Source organism: Strix aluco, chromosome 18 (genome assembly GCF_031877795.1).
Source record: "Strix aluco isolate bStrAlu1 chromosome 18, bStrAlu1.hap1, whole genome shotgun sequence".
In the NCBI taxonomy this organism is placed as follows: Eukaryota; Metazoa; Chordata; class Aves; order Strigiformes; family Strigidae; genus Strix; species Strix aluco.
The window spans coordinates 7003018-7021858 of NC_133948.1; the positions used below are offsets into that span (position 1 = coordinate 7003018).

The 18841-nt window shown below is 35.7% G+C and overlaps 1 protein-coding gene across 8 annotated transcripts in view; it reads left to right on the forward strand.

Annotated features, from left to right (window-relative positions):
• SFSWAP (splicing factor SWAP) overlaps positions 1-18841 on the forward strand; it is a 49113-nt gene that overhangs the window by 18826 nt on the left and 11446 nt on the right. For all 8 annotated transcript variants that reach the window (XM_074844648.1, XM_074844649.1, XM_074844656.1 and 5 more), the window contains 4 exons: positions 664-841; positions 3430-3663; positions 5164-5354; positions 15106-15371. In XM_074844648.1, coding sequence (XP_074700749.1) covers positions 664-841; positions 3430-3663; positions 5164-5354; positions 15106-15371 — 869 coding nt within the window. The remainder of the gene's footprint in view (positions 1-663; positions 842-3429; positions 3664-5163; positions 5355-15105; positions 15372-18841) is intronic.

Below are 18841 nucleotides of genomic sequence, written 5' to 3' on the forward strand. Positions count from 1 at the left end.
GAGTTTAGAGATCATCTTGAATGATGCAAGTCATGTAATAGTAGAACCAGTAATTCTTTAATGTCTTGAAATTCAAATCTCCGCACAGTACTGTATCAATTTAATGCCACAAAAAACATTGATAGGCCCAATGTTCTTCAGCAAAATGTTGGAACAAATCAAGCACATTAACCTCTGATCCCTGTAAAACTTGGCTTTGTAAAGAAGGTATCGTGCAATTGTACATTAGGAAAAAATGTCATAAGCTTTTATTCTGTTCCTGTGAATTAACTTTAATGGATTTTGTCCCAGACCCTGGAAATCAAGAACTAAAAAAATATACTTTGGGAAAAAAGTATATGCTTTTAGGGTCTAATTTTAAAAACGTAGTTTTTAAAACAGTTGTTGGCGGAAGTGTACCAGCTGAAGAACATTCTCTTCACTGTAAAATAACAACACATTCTCGCTGTAGGTCTGTAGTTTTTGCAGCTTGTGGATTTACATGAGGTAGTACATTATTTATAAGAAGCAGACTTTTGGTCATGAGTGCTTATTGATGTAAAATTATCTGATATGTGATTAGCTGATTTTTGAAATGGCTGGCAAAATTTCAGCTCCACAGACACTGCTTTAATTCTTTCATGAACTACCTAGTTATTAAGATTGCACATTTCTTTTGAAAAGGGAGTATCTTCATCTGAAGATGTTCCAGCAGATACTGCCGGTGATACACCAAGCGAGACTCAATTTGCAGATGAACATGCACCTGAAGATGCATCTGAGCCAAGTGCTAAGGGAGTTCCAGGAACTAAAAAGGATATTCCTCCCTCTAAAGCTGTCAGTGATGGTAAATTGGTGAAAGGTATGTTAGCGTGATTTGTTGGGCGTGAAAATATTTGTTGAGTATAGTTGAGGAAAAAAAAAAAAAAGAGGCAGGAGGAAAGTAGGGAAAAGAATGTAATGCAGAAAATATTTTCACTGAAAGCATCAAAAAAGGACTGAAATAAGTAATTTGATTACTTTCATATTTCTTTGTTATCCAACTATCAGGTATTTATGGTCTGATAGTATAAATGGGTTTATTTCAGTTTTGTGCAAAGTTGAAGGCTTTCATCAGTGACCCCAGCAGAATCTTGTTTTTGTCATTTTAAACTTGACAGTTACAAGCTCTGTGCAAGAAAGAAGTTATTCCTTCTGAATAAATGCAGTAGTCTTATTTGAAACTATGCATATGGAGGAAGTGCGCTAGGCTTATTACTTAGCTGCTCAGTCTTCCTGTGTTAGACGTTAGTCATAATGGAAAAAAAGACCCTGGAATGTTTTTCCTCTTGCAGTCATACCAGCAGAGAGACAAAATGGGAGGATCTCTTGGAAGCCAGTCAGACAAAGTCAACTAACACACTATTAGTGTCCTGAGTTGCAGAAGCAATGTTTTATACCTGGGAACTAATTTCCCTGCCTATTGGGAAAAGATATGTTAAAATTTCTTCTTTTCAGTAAAAACTAGAAAGTTAAATCTATTAACTAGAACTGAAAGCCACTGATTAAAAAAAAAAAAACAAACAAACAAACAAACAAAAAAAAAAAAACAAAAACCCAACCCACCAGGAAAAACCCTCTTACCTGTGGTCCTATGGATGGGTACTGCCTTCCTGCCACTTCAGTGGCTTTCTTAATTGCTGATAAGTTTATCTACTCCTTGTGGTCCCTGGAAATTCTTCTCTCTTTCTGCTCGTCCCTACAATTTATTTCCCTATCCACGGGCTGCAAGCTCCAGACTCTTTGGCATAGTTTCCAGGCTGTCCATGCTCTGCAGTTTCTTCTCTGGGCAGATTGAGTAGCTTCCGCAGGGAAGAAGCAATCTTCCCTGCCTTCAAAGATGCACTATTAAGAGAATGTAATATACAACAGAAAATGATACTGTTGCTTGTTGTTGTATTATTAATAAATGGCAAACTGGACCCCATGCTTTAGTAATAATAATCTGCTCAAATTTAGATGATGGAGTGTAACCAGTGAGTCATTTCATGACAATCCTGTTCCTATAAACTTATTTTCATTTCCTCTAATATGATACAAATCCCACTTTCTTGTAATCTAAATACACTGCTTGGTTGCAAGACAGACGTAACATCCACCACTAGATTTTTCTTCTGCCTCTGAGCGAGTAAAATCCCATTTTAGGATTTGTTCTGTCAGACGAAAAAGTTGGAAAATCACTATTATAATATCTCTTATCTTGGAATTCTTAAGTTCTTTATTTCTGAGCCTGTTTCCTTAACCCGGAATTACAAGATGCAAAGTTTATATTTTATGAACCTTGGTATGTAATTTAATTATTGTATTTAAATTTCCCTGATTGAAATTCGATAGAATATATATGCAAAAGGCATCCTGAGAAAGATAAATATTGCAGCAGACCGTATCGTAGTAGGTTGCTTTGCTGAAATGTGTGAGAAATTTCAGTCTTTACTCTTAGAAGCTGCATTTTGGACAAATGGTTTAGAGATAAATTCTGTATTTTTTTTTTTTCAGAAAATGGTTCTCAAAAAATGTTCCAAGGAAAATTCTGTGAGGGAAAAGGATTAGTTCAGACTTATATATTAGCTATTCTTAATATTTTTTGAAGATCCATTAATACAACCTAGCTTGAAATGATCCACAATTTCCTTTTTATTGTGGTATTCTATGTTTTTTTACAGGCATTCTTTTTCCTTTGAGTGTGCTGGCATGAGTGTGTTGTGCTGTCCTCTTGTGTTGGAGTAGCAGGGGCTGCTTGAAAGGAATAGTTGACCACCAATCTTGCTACAGCAAGACTAGCTAAGACATTTGGGGAAAAGTACTTAGCTTTTGCATTTATATCTCCTGTAATGAAATGTTGTTAACTCCCCAAAGTAATTAATTTTCATATAGATGGAAATAAGTCTTTAAGTACTGTTCTGTGAGCCTGCCAAATGCTATTGTTGTGCAAACCATCAATTTAGTGTGAAGGAAGCATAAGGGACCGTATCGTACTGTAGTGTGTCAGATAGGAGCCTGAGCACAGGGCGTTTTCATCTTAAGCCTGGAAGAGTAGATTGTTCATTTGGGAAAAGAAATAGTACCGAAAATAAAATCTATTTGGGACAGAATTTGAGATATTTATCTCGTCTCAGGAAACTTAATTCCTGAGATAGTTTAAAGTATCTTTCTTTTTTCCCTGCTGCTACTAAAGTGTTAGAAAAAGACTTTGAGAAACATCTTTACAAGGCAAATGAAGTTTCCAACATTTGTTTAAAAAAAAAAAGGATTGTGTTGTCATTTTCCCCAAAATAATTAGCATAACATAAGGATGATACAAGTTTCTTTTTTTTGTGGTGTAGTCTGCGTGAGTAATGGATAAAGTCAAGAAATTCAACTTGCTTTCTACTGTAGTCTAATGATATGTAAAATCTTACCGTTCATTCACAGCATCGTTTGCTCCAATAAGCTTTGCAATCAAGGCCAAAGAAAATGACCTTCTTCCTTTGGAGAAAAACCGTGTGAAATTAGATGATGACAGTGATGAGGAGGAAGAAGAGGGCAAGGAAGGCCAAGAGAATGCTAATAGTGCTTCAAACCATTCTCCAGCTGTTGCCACTCCTTGTACTGCTGCTGAAGAGAAAAAACCTCAACTTACACAGGAGGAGTTGGAAGCTAAACAAGGTATCCCATGTTACACTGAAAACAAAAAGAAAGATTGAGTCCTTCAGGCAAACTATAAGTATGGCATTTTAGGTATTTTCAATCTTTACTATGTCATGTTAACAAGAATCAGAGTTCTTTTCTCACAGTTTCCTGCTTCTTATTAAGAATGAAATCTTCATTGGTTGCCCAGCTAAAATCAAATTTTATCACGCTGGAGCTGAGTACTTTGCCCTAATGCATGATCTTTCTGAATTTTATTTTGTTTTTCCATTACAATCTCCAGGTAAAATACTAAACCTGTAGTTTCCAGATTGCATTAACAGAGCCCAGAAAAAGGCATGTCCGTTCCTCATTTTCTTCAGAGAACAATGAAACGCTTCAAGCTATTTTTCAGTTATAAAGCACTCCCATATAGACTAATATCACCTTGTTGATGTTTTGTTACTCTTACAATGCAATGCCATTAAGTCTTTGTATGGGTTTTTCCTGTTACTGTGTTTATGTACGTAAGGGCAGAAGTGTATGCCGTGTGAATTGGAATGAAATGATCTTTTAAAGGGATCAAATTTCCCCCATTCCTCCCCAAGGCTGTTTTACAGCAGAAAATGTTTAATAAAGTGGAGATGCTGTCAGTGTTTACCAGCTTAAAAACTTAATATTTCTCTTACAACTATGAGTATGCCACAGGAATTCAATTTTTCGTTTTCAAAATGCTTTTTTTTGCTCTTAAGTATCAGTTCCTTTGTAAACTTCAGTAGCACAGGGTATGCTATGGTGATACATATCTAAAGCAAATATGAAATACTTTGTATGATAATAAAAATTAAGCGTAAAACATGTTTGGAAAAAGTTAAGTGTTGGAAAAACTGTGAAATCGACCAAAAAAAACCAGTTCTCTTGTACATGCACAGAACACAAAAGTGGAAGTGTAAGATGAAAAAGGTTAGACAAAATATCCATTAGATGCATAAACTGGTTTATTCTCTTTCTGTAGTCACATAACGGTAACCGTTGAGTGTTACAATGGTAAAACAGTTTCTGAAAATTCTGAAGCAGCCTTTTGTGTAAACATTTTAAGATGTAAGTAAATAGGGCTGGAAAACGTAAGGTAAAGATCGAATCTGTGAAAAGATCAAAACGGAGTTTGCATCACTTTAACAAGAAAAAACTTCTGAATTTACAGTACTACTTTTTTAGATAGCTTTTGTAAATAGAAAAGGACAAGTGACCTGGATTTTCAGGATTGGATTTTTATGTAATTTTCTTTAAGCTTAAAAATTTTTACTTCACCTGTACTGCTTTTCATCAAGCAAATGGTATTTCTATGAATTAAGATGCTTGGAATTTCATAATTTCAAGCTGGTATGTCCTTATTATGTCTTTGAATGGACTTATTAGAGAGGTTTGAGAATGGTTGGGTAGGCTCTTTGGTTGTTTGTGTTGGTGTGTGTGTGTTTGTTTCAAGGAAACATAAGTTCCCCAAGCGTGACTCACTCTATGCTTAATTGTCTTTCTTAGCAAAGCAGAAACTAGAGGACAGATTAGCAGCTGCAGCAAGAGAGAAGCTTGCACAGGCCTCCAAAGAATCGAAAGAAAAGCAGCTACAAGCAGAGCGCAAAAGGAAAGCTGCACTGTTCTTACAGACACTGAAAAACCCTCTGGCAGAGGCAGAAACAGAGAAAATTGAAGAGAATTCCTTCAGTAATGAGGTAAGCCGGAAATTAATTTCTCTTTACCATAAAGCTAGCAGAAAACTTACCTATAGAGTGTGAATCCGATGGTATGTTGTGAAGTTGCCTGAAGAGATAGAAGCTTTTCTAAATGGGGAGAAATTTGAATTTTAAACACTGATAATATTTTTCATTTATGTTACGTATGAGTCTCATCTGTCATTAAAGAACTGGTAGAGAAATATGATGCATAATTCAAAGGTCAGTTAGCCAGTTACAGAAAGGAAAATGAGCCTGCAAGTTTAACTCTGTACTAGTGGTCCATGAATTAGAATGCTTACCTTTCAAGAGTGTTTGGGTATCTATTGTGATATTTAATGTGTATTCTGAAGTGAGTAAACATCTTCAAATTCAGAAATGATTCACAGGCAACTGAGCTTACTTTAAGGTTTACTTTGCACCTGTTCTGCTGGGTTTTGTTGTTTGATTTTTAGGCCCAAGTTTAGTATGGCAGTTATAAAAGATTTTGTTTTATTATGAGGATGTGATTTTTAAAATAAGGTAAATTTGCAGATAGTGGCACAAAATTCAAACAAATATATGTATGCATGCTATTCACTGAGCATAGTCAATGAAGAGTCAAAACAAAAAACTAATGGTGAAATAATTGAAAAAACTCACTGTGAAATAATTGAGGGGCTAATTATTCTGCTAGCTGTCTTCCAGAGAACTGGAAGTAGGCACACTGCCTGTGCCTATTTGATCATGAAATGACCATGGCAGAATCTCTTATTTTGGAGAGTAGAAGCAAGTATCTTTCTGTAGCAAATAAAATTGTAGTGTTATTACTCCTGTACTTTCTTTCAAAGAAAGATTCTTGATAGTTGTGTTAGAAATTTGAACCCTCTGCTTCTTTCTAGAAAACTACTAGAAAATAGTCATGTGGCAGAGGCAGACTGCTTTCCATCTTCCTTCTGCCTTGTAATTCTCTTGTCCATTTATACCCATTTTCGTGGTTTGGACAGTCAACCACAATAGGTAATACTAGGGTAATGTCAGTTTGAGGGCTTTCAGAAGCTCTGGTTTGAGTAGGTCATCATGATATTGCACTCTTAGGCCAAATCTAAGAGTAACCTGGGTACTGATGACTTACTAGGTTTTAAGAACACAATAAAATTGCTAGTAAGGTCTCTTGCCATTTGGCTGTTTGGACTGTTGTTTCCAAAGGAAATTAAAAGCTAATTTCTCATGGCCGTACATTGGATTACTAGAATTTATCACAAAGAGGATTTATCATGCAGAATTAATTGCTAATCAGTTAGTTGGCATTATCTTCTGCAGTGAACAGAACTATAACTAGTCAGTCTGATGATGAGTAGTTATGATAAAAACATCATTTGGGTAGAGCCTCTAGAAATCGGTTGTATAAGAAAATTTGAGTAAGCAAAGTTAAAGAGGAATCTTCGGCCAAAAGACTTTAGTAATGAAACTTCATTAATGAAATTTAAAACGAAACTCTAAAAACCTGTGTTGATCAAAGCCACACATTTGCTTTTTTTCCTACTAATAAACAGAAAATGCTGTTTAAAATACCAAAGAAATAAGGTGTTTTACATAAACCATTTCTGATCTCAATAAAGTAACTACAATTTTAAAAGCCTACATGAGGGAGTTGAATCTATTTTACAGGAAAATCCTTCAGGTATTCATTTGTTCATGCATCGTAGTGCTGTCCTGAAGCTTTTCTCTCAATCTGCAGGTTTTGGCAGGTTTTCTCTCTGTCTGCAGGTTTTTTATCGAAGAGTCAGTTTCCCATTTACATTGTATATTTTCCATTTAAGTTCCTAATTGCTTAACTTCATCCAAAGAGGATAATAGGCTATTTTCCTACTTGGTTTTATTGCCACTATAGTGCTTGTCCTAACTTAAGAAGTGATAATTTTACTTTCAGGAGCGTTACTCATTTTTATTCAACCTAAGCATTTTATCGTAAGTGCATCCCAATCCAGTATGATCTGATGCGTGCTCGCTAAAAGATGGGGGAGTCTGTGTTTCCAGCACCTGTACGGATGCCTCCAACAAGCCCAAAAATCTCTTTTCATAATGGAAGAAAAATTATCAAAATCCATTTTCAACAGTCACCTTAGACTTATGTCTTCACTGCAATAGCTCTAAAGAGCTGTGGGGAGAAATCAGGAATAGGATTTGGTGTAGACTATGTAGTTTCTTGAAACTTAACCTAAATAGGGCTGGAAATTTATGCATTTTGGTGTATTGTTGCAGGATTCTTCACAAGCCAGATTGAAATTCTTTTGTTTGTCTGTATATGCTGTGGTCAGACCTTTCATGCACGTCACAAATACAGATATTGTTGGGAAGTGAAACCTCAGTTTCCTGGTTTTGGAATTATATTGCAAGTGAACTTTTCAAGAAAAACCCACTTCTCAGTAAACTGATTTGCTAAAAACATTTTTCCTTCTCCCACATAAGTACAGTTTCAGAGAAGGCATGTCTTCTTCTCACGTAAAAAATCCACTGTATTTAAGAATTGTAAAGTAACCAGTTTCCCTGCTTCTTACCACTAGAAATGGTTTGGAGGTGCTTTCTTTATAATAGGGTGTATTTAGAATTTCAAATATATATTTAAATGTTGCTGACGTGACCTTGCTTTTTGAAATAAAATTGACTCTTGTGTTGGGAATGCTAGTACTGTGTTAATGAACAGTCTAAAATGCCATAATGTCTTTGGAAGTAATATTCCACCTAAGTGTAATTTGCTTATTGACACACTTACATATATTTATATAGATAGATGCGTATAGAATTTTGCATATAAATGTTTGAAGCATGAATGTTTTTCAAGCTGTTGTCTTTCCATTTGGCATATTTGAAAAAGCTTCCATCTATGTTCGTTCCAATGCTTAATCTGCCTTTTGCTCTATTTGCCTGGTTTGCCTGTTCATAACATCCCATTTGATTCAAGAACTTTTACTGGAGAAAGATAAGCGAAATCATATTGCGAATTTGTTAACCTTTGTTGTATATACACTGAGAATCCAGTAAGCTGCATCATGATGTCTAAATTAGTTTATAAATAAATACGTAGTACCTGGGTTTTTTAAGCTTTTTCAGTCATGTTTCAGAAACTGAAAGATGCATTTAAAAACACTGATTGCAAAAGTAGCAAGAACTAACTACAGTGGCTGTAACTTAAAAAAAAAGGGTATAAAAAATGTCAAGAAATCTGTAAAATTAGTTTTGTAGTTTGGACAGTGGAACTAATTGGGGAAATTTCAGAAATCAAAGGAAAAAAATTAAGTACACCAAAAATATCACTTAATATATTTCATCTCCTATTTTGGGGGAAGGCGGATCCAGTGAGGAATCCAGGAAACAAAGGTTGATATGCAGTGGTCATAGAGTTAATGTAGTGGAATGATTTTTGTAGCTAAAAATGTGTCTCAAAATAACGGAGTAGTGACTGAGATGTATAATAAAGCATGAAGTGGAGTTGAGAATGTCCATGGGAAATGCATAATTCTCATGAGATTGCCCCTGCCTAATAACTATATAAAAACTAGTAATGCTATTTATTTGTATACACGGTGTACATTTGTGCTGAAAACCTGCTTATCACACTGTATAGAAATGCATTAAATGAGCAAAGCTTTTTTGACCTCTGTCAGGTTTTCCTGGTACCTAGTATTTCTTGAAAGAAATGCTGGTACTGAGAATATATTTTTGAACAAAATTGATTCTACTAACTGCATGTATAGGACAGTCAATACCACAGAACATAGCACTTTTAAGCTTTTTTTGCTTCAGCTGAATCTTAAAAATAGTCCGATCTACTTTTTCCATAGCTGAATTATTTCTTTCATATGGTTTCCTGTTTTTCCTTAAAGTGAAATCAAGCAAGAGGAACAAAAGGCTGAAAAAATGAGCTTGAGCAATGAAGCAACACAGCTTTTCACAAACGGCTTCTCACCGTTCTTGCATGCATTACAACAGTACAGTTATGGATAATATTTCCTCCAACTGGTACTTGGAAAACATGTAACTTAGCTCAGTTTCCAACTGATCTGCTTTCAATAATGTTGTAGCTAGTGAAGTCTTTGCCCATTTTTAGGCTATGGGTAAACAGTAGCTGGGTGGCATCCCACTTCTTGTGTTTACATGTATAATTTCTAGACACTTTGTAACAAGAAAATCAGTCCAACGGGCACATCTGTCAGGTAGTGCCAGTGAAGGGAAGTTGCCATCATTCTGCCATGAACGTAGGCAGGTTCTTTGACCTACACCAGCAGGCAACCTGTAGTTTTAACAACTGCAGTTCTTCTAGATGTGCAGAGCTGGAGTATGCCAGGTTATCTGGCGTGCTACATTGAAGTGCTCTTTTTATTTTTAAGCAAAGTAAGGTCTTCCATAATCTGAAATGCAAACCTTCTTCCAAATTATTAAAATTAATTTAAATTTTAAAAATTAAGATGACATTTATATTTTTATATGTTTATATATAAGTAGAATAAAGGCTAGTTGTATGCATTCCTATATATATTTACCAAAACCTGAATTAAGTAGATTAGGCATTGGAAGAACTCACATTAAGATGGTATGTTTGTTTTGTTTTCCTTTTTTTTTTTTTTTCTTCCAGCTTAATAAAGCAAATGTGCTGGCCATTGGCACAAGTTGAATTCTGAATACAAGTTCACCCTTGCTAGTAGGGCCTTGGTACGGTACACTTGGTATATTAGGCCTGTAACATTTTTGTCACCTTTTTCAGGGGTTAAAATGTTGTTTGCAAATGTTTTCCCTAACCCTGTCCATCTGAGCAGCATTGTTCATTGATTTTTGTCTGCAGGTCATGATTTAACCAATAGTGTGCCTGGTGGGTTTCTAATACAGAACATCCTGCTAATCTCTCATATTTTATCCTATGTCTGAAATGCTTTAGGAGTGGTAGTACTTTGATATGCATGTAAAAGACAGTTGGTTATACCCAAACTGTTACCTCTATAAACCTTAGATTTAAACAAGGAGAGAAATCTACAGTCATAATGCTGCAAAACCAGACAATCACATGATTTGAAAGTAACTCTATTTTAATGGCTTTGTCTCAAATGTCATCTGCCATTGTGCCTCTGAATATAAAGATTCTATAGTACAAAGCAAAACTTAACTTTTTCTGACTCTTTCATCTTCCCTGTTTTGAAGCCCTGTTTCATCGTTTGTTTCTTTAGATGGCTTGTCCTTTTGTCCTGTATGTAACAATTTTATTTTTGTTTTTTTTCCATGGAAAGTAGTCTGTTTACAAGTGAAATAGAAGTGTGCCATGTTTAAAAATAAGATGCTATTCAAGTTTTGCCAAGCATAACAGGGTTATCAACAACTGTGGATAGTGTCTATCTTTCACACTTACTGCCGTAGTTGATCCTACTTCTTTTGGACTGTAGATATTAGTACATACCTCTTTGGAATAATAACATATAATTTTATCCTAGCATATTTTCTTACTGTTAATTTGTGAGCAAAATGTAATTGTCTAATTAAATCCATCCAATAAGTGTTTAAAGAAAAAATTCTTTCAGGGACATTCATTTCTTTCTTTATTTTTTTTTTCAGAATATAGATATCTGTATCTTCTGTTTAGCATGGAAGGGAATGTTGCCTTTTCAAAAGGATAAATTAAAACATAAAACAAAATGTTATATACTAATATGGAATTTGGGGGGTAGATAGCTTGCTGGCATTTGGAACTTTTATTGTCAGAACCCTGCTATTGAAAACTACATGAGAGTTGCAATTCTTCATACTGTAAATACTTTAATTAATATTTGATAGGTGAAAAAAGGTAAATATCAGGAGCTGCTAACTTAATTAAGACAGGTGAGGGAGCTAAGAATGTTCTATGCCTTGATCTTTAGTCTTCACAGTACTTAAGATACAAAGGCATATTGATCCATACGGCGAAGAGATTCACAGCCACTAATTTCTTTACAGTTGGCCCTTCAAAACTGAGAATGCAAATTTCTGTCTGTTTTTGAAGAACTTACCATGGTCAGTGTACTGTTAATAGCTGTATTTCAGTGCAGCAGCTAAACCCTGATGAAACTGTTGAGTCTTTGAGTATTGAGTATTTAATTTGTTCTATAGGAAATGTTTTTATCACTTCTATTTAATCATTTTGGGTCAATGTATTGAGGCTAGGACTGGCAAACTTCTAAAAGCAGTAGCTGCTCTCTTCGATGCACAGAGCAATCATACACTTCCATTGCTGGTAGACAGTTGCTTATTAATTCTTAGTCAGGGAATACTTCACCATGAGCTTTGGGAAACCTGTGGTAAAAAAAAGGCATGGTGGTAGAAAAGAATGAAGTAAAAGAATTGTTGCTTAACTCTGCACAGTTCTGACATTCTTCACTCTTTCCAATTTTGATGTAACACAGGATTCAAATTAGTGCAAAATTCAGCTGTTTAGAACAGGAAAAAATATTAGCCAGTTGTAAAAGTGTTAGTAACGTTATTGATAATGTTCTTTACCAGTTGATTTTGTTTATAGCAGGAGCAATGCTAGTGTTTTGTTCTGTTGCAATAAGCACCTTTCGGTTCACTGCTAATGTTGGCTTTGTGTGTTGATTAAGTAGTGTAACCCCAGAATAACTAATGTGTATTCTGGTCTTATGAATACTGCAAATATGCAAATGTCTTGTAATGAACTGAAGTGCTCATTTCTGTTCTCATATAGCTATAAATTCTTCCTGGTACAGACCTCTTTCCTAACCCATTCCTGCTAAACAAGAGTTGTTGAATCATCTTTGTTTTCCCAAAAGGTATCTCTGAAACATTTTTTATAGCAAGTGTTTACTGTAAAAAGCGTTATTTTAGTTGGATTTGCTTCAGTCATGCAAATAAAATGCTGAAGAACAACTCTGCCAGTGAAATTGTCTGAAACGATAGTGTTTAATAAGGGCTAAAAAAATGTGATGTTACCCAAAATGGACAAAGAAGTGAGATTCAGTGAATGCTATCTGAATATTTGCAGTGTAACTTCTTAGAAGAGCTCTCAAAAAATTCAAATCTCTCAGCCCTCAGGATGCATAATAAAACGCATCAGGTAGCCAGTTTGTTGCCAAGCTTTACAAATCTGTGCTCTACTGGCCTGCAGATTTGCAGTCTGGTCAGTAAAACAGTGTTTCTGCCTTTTGGAAATGCTTAATAATCTCCTAGTATCTGTGCTTGCTTTGAGATTTTTATTTATTTTTTTTTTCCCCCTGCATTCATGCCTCCAATTTTAGTTCCCATTACCTTAATTTACCTAGATGAGCTTTCGCTGATGAAAACACAAAGTACTGACAGCTTCTTCTATTTGCTGGACACTAAGTTTATTTTTTTCCAAATATTTTTATTCAGCAGCATTATTTATACACCTAGAATTTTTCTTTGTGGCCTGGCAACTTGCTGATGTTCTTTCACTGAGCTCTATGTTCTACTCTGATGGTGAATCAGGTCATTTTTCTGGTGTTTTTTTTTCTTGAGTGGCAACCAGAGTTGCCACAGAGGGAATCAGCAGATTTGTTCACAGTTGATCATGCTGTTGCGACCTGACAACTGTCCCGTGAGCGCCTGGTTGCAGTGCTGTGTTGTGTAGGTTTGGAGGGGTAGGTGACTTCTCCCTGTCTGTTAGCTCTTGTCTTGCACTCCAGAACCTACATATTCACCTGAGGGTAGGTAAAGTTACTTGTGCATGGCTTTCCAAATATGATTCATTAGTAACCTGAAGCAGTGGTGTCTGAATCTCCAGCCAGCCAGCTTGCAGCTGTACTTTTCTCAGAGATACCTGGACAGTGCTGTCACTCTAGTGTAGGTGTTCTGAAAGTCAAGGAGAGCCCATGGTTTCAGCATCTGATGCTTTTGGTGGATATACAGGGGTGCTTAGCATTGTGGGGTTCTTCTGACCAATCTTGGATGTGTCAGCTAAAAATAAATGTGTCATTCATTTATTAATTTCTTTTTTGGCAGTGGTATGATGTTTTATGCAGCCAAGTGAACTTGGGTTCAGAAAAGCGTTGGTTTTTTCTTCCCTCTCTTGTTTTCCTCTTAATTCTACTTTGCCTACAGCTATTTCGTTTCAAGCTATTAGAGGTGCCTACTTCAAGGCAAACCAGTCTATTACATATTCAGTAGTGTTCAAAGCGAAGACTGAGATACTGTATAAAGAAATGAATAACATTGTCAAGGAACAAAAGTCAGCTGTGGCGGTCTCTTAAGAAACTCTGAAGTTTGGAGATGAGGTGCCTGCAATTACACGTGGATTGTGAAGTTAGTGAAATTGCAAATGGGCCTCTGGTAAACCAGTCACTCAAATGATCATGCCATAAAATGTTTATAATCCTTGAAGCAAACTACTTTAGTGCTGCTTTATTGCTGTTTTTGTAAATATTGTGATAGCAGTTACCAGTTAAAGCTCAGAAAAGTGTCGTGGCTCTCTAACTTGAAGCAAAGCTGGATTTACAATTATTCAAATCTGGTCAATTATTGCCTTGACATGTTCACAGTAGGAGAAGGGTAAAAAGAAAGGGAAAGATCAGCTGTTTCAAACTTGAATATTTCAGGTTTTAATGTATTACTTTTTATTCCAACCACGATAAGCATTCTTCTATCAAACAGTGGAAGTGTCAGACCAGGTGGAGCAGAAATTATGACAGAGGGAAACAGATTTCTCCAGTTGCCTTGGAATGGCATCTGGGGGAATGACAGGCTTTGAAATGAGGAGCGTATCTATAGTGCCCAACTTGAATTATTCTAAATAAGGTATTGAGCAGAATTCTCTCAGGTATAAGAGATAATTTGAAAATTTCTTGGAGTATGGTATGTTTTGCTTAACTGACTGCAGTCAGAATTACTCACTGAACATGAATTGTGCATGGACCTGTTCTATCTTAGAGATTAATAATTTTTGTGATCTTCCCAACCCATTACATGCAAAACATTTATTTTGCAAAGTACAGAAATAATTTGTATTGGCACTAATTCATTTTACTGTTTTCCTTGATGTTGTAATCTAAACAATGCAGTTCAGGGATGAAAGTGACACTAAAACTTAACTTTGAATGTCAGTAGTTCCTGATTGTATTTTCAGGTTCATCCTTTTTTAAATAAAAGAAATAAATAGATGGAAATATATCTGATAATACCGATTTTTTAGGACACATTTCTTCTAAAAACTAAAGATGAAAACTTCAGGACTATGTCCTAGTTAGGCTGACAGTCTTAGCATGCATATCCCAACTTGAATGTGTATCTTTGGGGAACTGTATATGCCTCCATTAAATACTACTAGATGCATGTTTTTGAAGATGTCAGCCTTACTTACACACACTTTACATAATATTCAGCACTGTGAGGTTTCGTGGGAGGTTAGATTGTTATTGATTTAACAACTACTTTCTTAAGATGGATGTATTTCTCAGACACTTTCATGAGTCAAAAAAGGTAAGGTGATTGTTACTTATTATTTGCCTTGCTGTTGTACTCATTATCCAGCATTTCTGCAAAAAAAACTATATTGTATATTGGCAAGACTACAGAGCAGGATATCTTAAGTTTCTTTGCCAGAGTGTGCATGTATGTACATGCACATGGACGCACAAGAGTAGATGTAGCCCTCTGTTTAGTATAAAGAACTAGAGATGTTTACATGTTGACCACACTTACAAGACTTTCTCAAATTAAAAATTTGCATGCAACTTTGAAAACTTAACACTGTTCTTTTGTTTACCTTTGATTTCAGAGTGTCAATAGTATACCATGTCCTGTGACTGCAGTCAGAACTTTACCCACCTTAGAAGTTAAACAAGCAGAAAGGCCTTCAAGCAAAAGCAGAGATCTCCCTAGGGATGAAGAAAAAGAAAAGAAAAGAAAAAAACACAAGAAAAGATCTCGGACAAGATCTCGATCACCATTCAAGTATCATTCATCATCTAAGTCCAGATCTAGATCACATTCAAAAGCAAAGCACTCACTTCCCACTGCCTATAGAACTGTCAGACATTCAAGGTGGGTTTGGAAACCAAACATAATCTTTAGAGTTCTGTGTGGGCTAACATTTAAAACATTTCTGCACTTCTTCCATTACGTAAGCGTCTTCGTATCCATTACAAAGGCTATAGTAACCTTGAGAATAGTAAATAAATGTCATCAAATGTGGAAGGTCTTTCGAAAATAGTTTGAATGAAATAATGAATCGTTAATTTCTAATTACACAGTAGTGCAAAATTTGTAACAGTAAGTGCTTTTTCACTCCAGTCTGTAAAATACCTGGTGATAATACGTAGGAATGTGATTATAGCAGGAAGCAAACTTGCTAATAAGTCTGTGGCTGTTGATGGAGCAAAGTAACCAGACAATATTAAGATAAAAAATAGAGGTAGAGAACCTGGTGGTTGAACAACAAAGCCCAGGGGAGAAAGCAGTTGGGTAGTATGTGAAAAAATATGGTGTCAGGAGAGATATAACATGAATCCAGGAAGGATGAAAACAGAGTTGATGAGGAAGGGAGACCATAGAAGAATGTAGCCCAGTGCAGTTAATGCTAATCATTAATGAGATTAAATTCACTATATTAATTATCCAGCTATAAGATGATATATATAGTGTTAATACTGTTAATTACATCTAAGGCATTTGGGTCTAGGCACTTTTAAAGTTTATGGTCTGTAAAATTTGTCATATCTGAATGCGCTGCCATATAGCAGTTATTGTGGTCAGCAGGAAGGGCGTCTTCAAGTTGCATTCTGTGGATCATGCTTCAGAACAGTGTTTAAGCGACTTGTAGTTCAAATGAAGTGTGTGTATAAGTAGTACCACAGCTATATATGTATGTGATGCATGCAAAATCATACATTTCTTTACCTTTGTGGCCGTGCCTATGACATATGCTTCTTCCTGAAAAGCAGCTTCTAGGCCTTTATGGTGGTGTGACAAAACTTCTTATCATATATTTTCCTTGTCCATTTTTTTGTTTGTTTAACAAAATGTCTAACTACACTAATATAAGTGTTAACACATTACAGCTTTTTATTTTATACTAGATTTTTAAGGTTAAATATGATACTTTGCTGAAGACATCTTTGCTATTCAAAGATGCAAGGAGTTAAATTAACGTAACTTGGGCTGAAATGATCAGTCTGACATGCTGCTTATTTGACAACAGGCAGTCATGATGCTCTGTGTTATGAGGCCCATTCCAAAATACGGTGTGCCATTCCTTGTCTGTGCTTACCAGCGCATAAAGGGAATGATGCTGAATGAAGCTTTCCTTGTTTAAGAAGTGAATACAAGTCTTCTCAGAATTAAAAATATCTTGGAGAAAAGTCTCCTCAGGTGAATCATTCATCTTTTCAACTCCCTGTCAAGCCATATCTTAACTTGAACCTCTCATGTCACTTCATCCAAACTGGGTTCCACATATTTATGCATTATTTTATTGGTATGTGGTAAAACCAAAGAGAAACATTGTAGTAATGCTAAAAAAAATTAAATCATCTTCTGTGGTACCTTGAAAAGGACAAAGAATCATCTGAGAAGATCCTTGCCAGTACTTGGGTATGCTACTCAATATAGAATAAAGATAATCCTGCATGTTGCATGAGTTTGCATCGGGCAGTAACCAGATTAATGGGAACTTGCAAGTTCAGTTTGATATGTCTTCAGTGACTTCAGAAGGATAACTGATCCTTTATAGAGGCTTGAATACTTCCACCAGTTGGTCTGCATTTGGTTCTGCTGGTGAAAAGAAAAGCAACAGTCTACCACATACATAGTGGATAGTCTCATATTTTGGTTGTTGGGTTTTTTTGGTGGCCATAGTTCAGGTGATGGAGAAATTACACAAAAATCACCAAGAACAGTTAATCTACTGGAGCTAATCTTTGTGTGCCATCTGGAGTGTGCCTCCTGGCACAAATCAAATAACAGACACATAAAAGCTTTAACATCATGAATCAACACCTGATTAAATCTGGTTGGATTTCCTAGATCAGCTGTTGAATTCTACAACCTGAAAAGTCCAGTAAGATTGATGCTGGCTGGCTGAATTTTAAAATTGTTTCAGAACAACTGCACCATGTCTTGCACTGAAAACATTTTGCACATTATAATACTTGACAGAAGTTAGAGCTGAACAGTACAGGGCTTCCCATTCAGAAAGTTTCTGAGAACTTAAGGCAGTATCATCAGTGCTGAGTGGGTGCCCATTCCCTTTGAGCTTTTCGCAGGCCATATGAAATGCTTTTAGTGGCAATTATATCACGTGGGAGACCTGTTGGAAATCTGAATGTACCTTCCTATCTTTACCACTTCACAAAAATATGGCTAAATCTAAACTTCTGCCCAAGGACCTCTTGTAATTCAACTGTAATGCATACCTTTCTCCTGCAGCTGATACTTAATATAGTGAATGTATTAGTTTACTTTTAACATAGTCAGTAAAGATAAGCAAGTCTTATGCAGGATGCATCAAGTGTCTCCTTGTCTGGAAGATGTTCTGTTTGGCCTCAGCTAGAGTACTGTGTCCAGTTTTGTGCATCCTTTAGAAGAAATTAGACCAGCTGGAGGAAGTCTAGAGGGAATCATCAAAAATTTTCAGAATTTAAAAAAAGGAGATAGTTGGAATGACTATTTCAGAAGACTGAAGGAAGATGAAATGAGTCTTCATGTACACCAAAAAAGAGGGAATAGAACATTCTTCTTCAGTCCTTGGGGTGTGGACAATAAGTAATGGGTTTAAAATGATAACAGACTAGAAAGCTTTTCATAGTGTCTCAGTGGTAAAGGTAGTTAATACAGCTTATGAACACTCCATTTTGGGAAGTTTCTGTATCAAGAATTATAGTTTGGAGAACACTGAATATTCTTATTTCTTGAAGTCTTTTCTAGCCCTGCCTTTCTAATTAGGGTCCACGTGGTCTCACGTTATACAAGAAATAGTGTTGATTGAAGGTTTGCTTTATTGAAGGTGTTTGCTATGCCTTAACATACTCACTGTATTTCCAAAATTAAAGCTCTTGCTCCTGAAACTGGAAAATTTGTAGAGTAATGAAGAGTGGGAGGCTGATTCATAACCCAGTCAGATACTGATATGTTTTGTCTCTCAAATGTTTAGGTAAAAACAATGCCTTGTCTTAGTGATTGTCAAAAAAAGGCAAATGTTGTTGCCTAGTTAGAAAATAGGAGTACTTTTTCTTTCTCTTTTTAAGATTTATTTATATATCTAGTGTTGATTCAGAGAAAATTCTTTTCATGAATTGTCTCATTCAAAACATGGCACCTTTCACATCTCTTTGCTCTTCAGTTTTTCCCAGTGCTTCATTTAGAACAGTATTTTTTTCCTAGATTCCCAAAAACATTGGATGTTACAGCTTACTACTGAATGAGTAGTGATAGAAAGAGTCATACCCTCCTGGGATAAAGTGTAAACTATTTATTTGTAGAGGTTAATGTGTTCATCTTGTATTAAGTGGATGGTG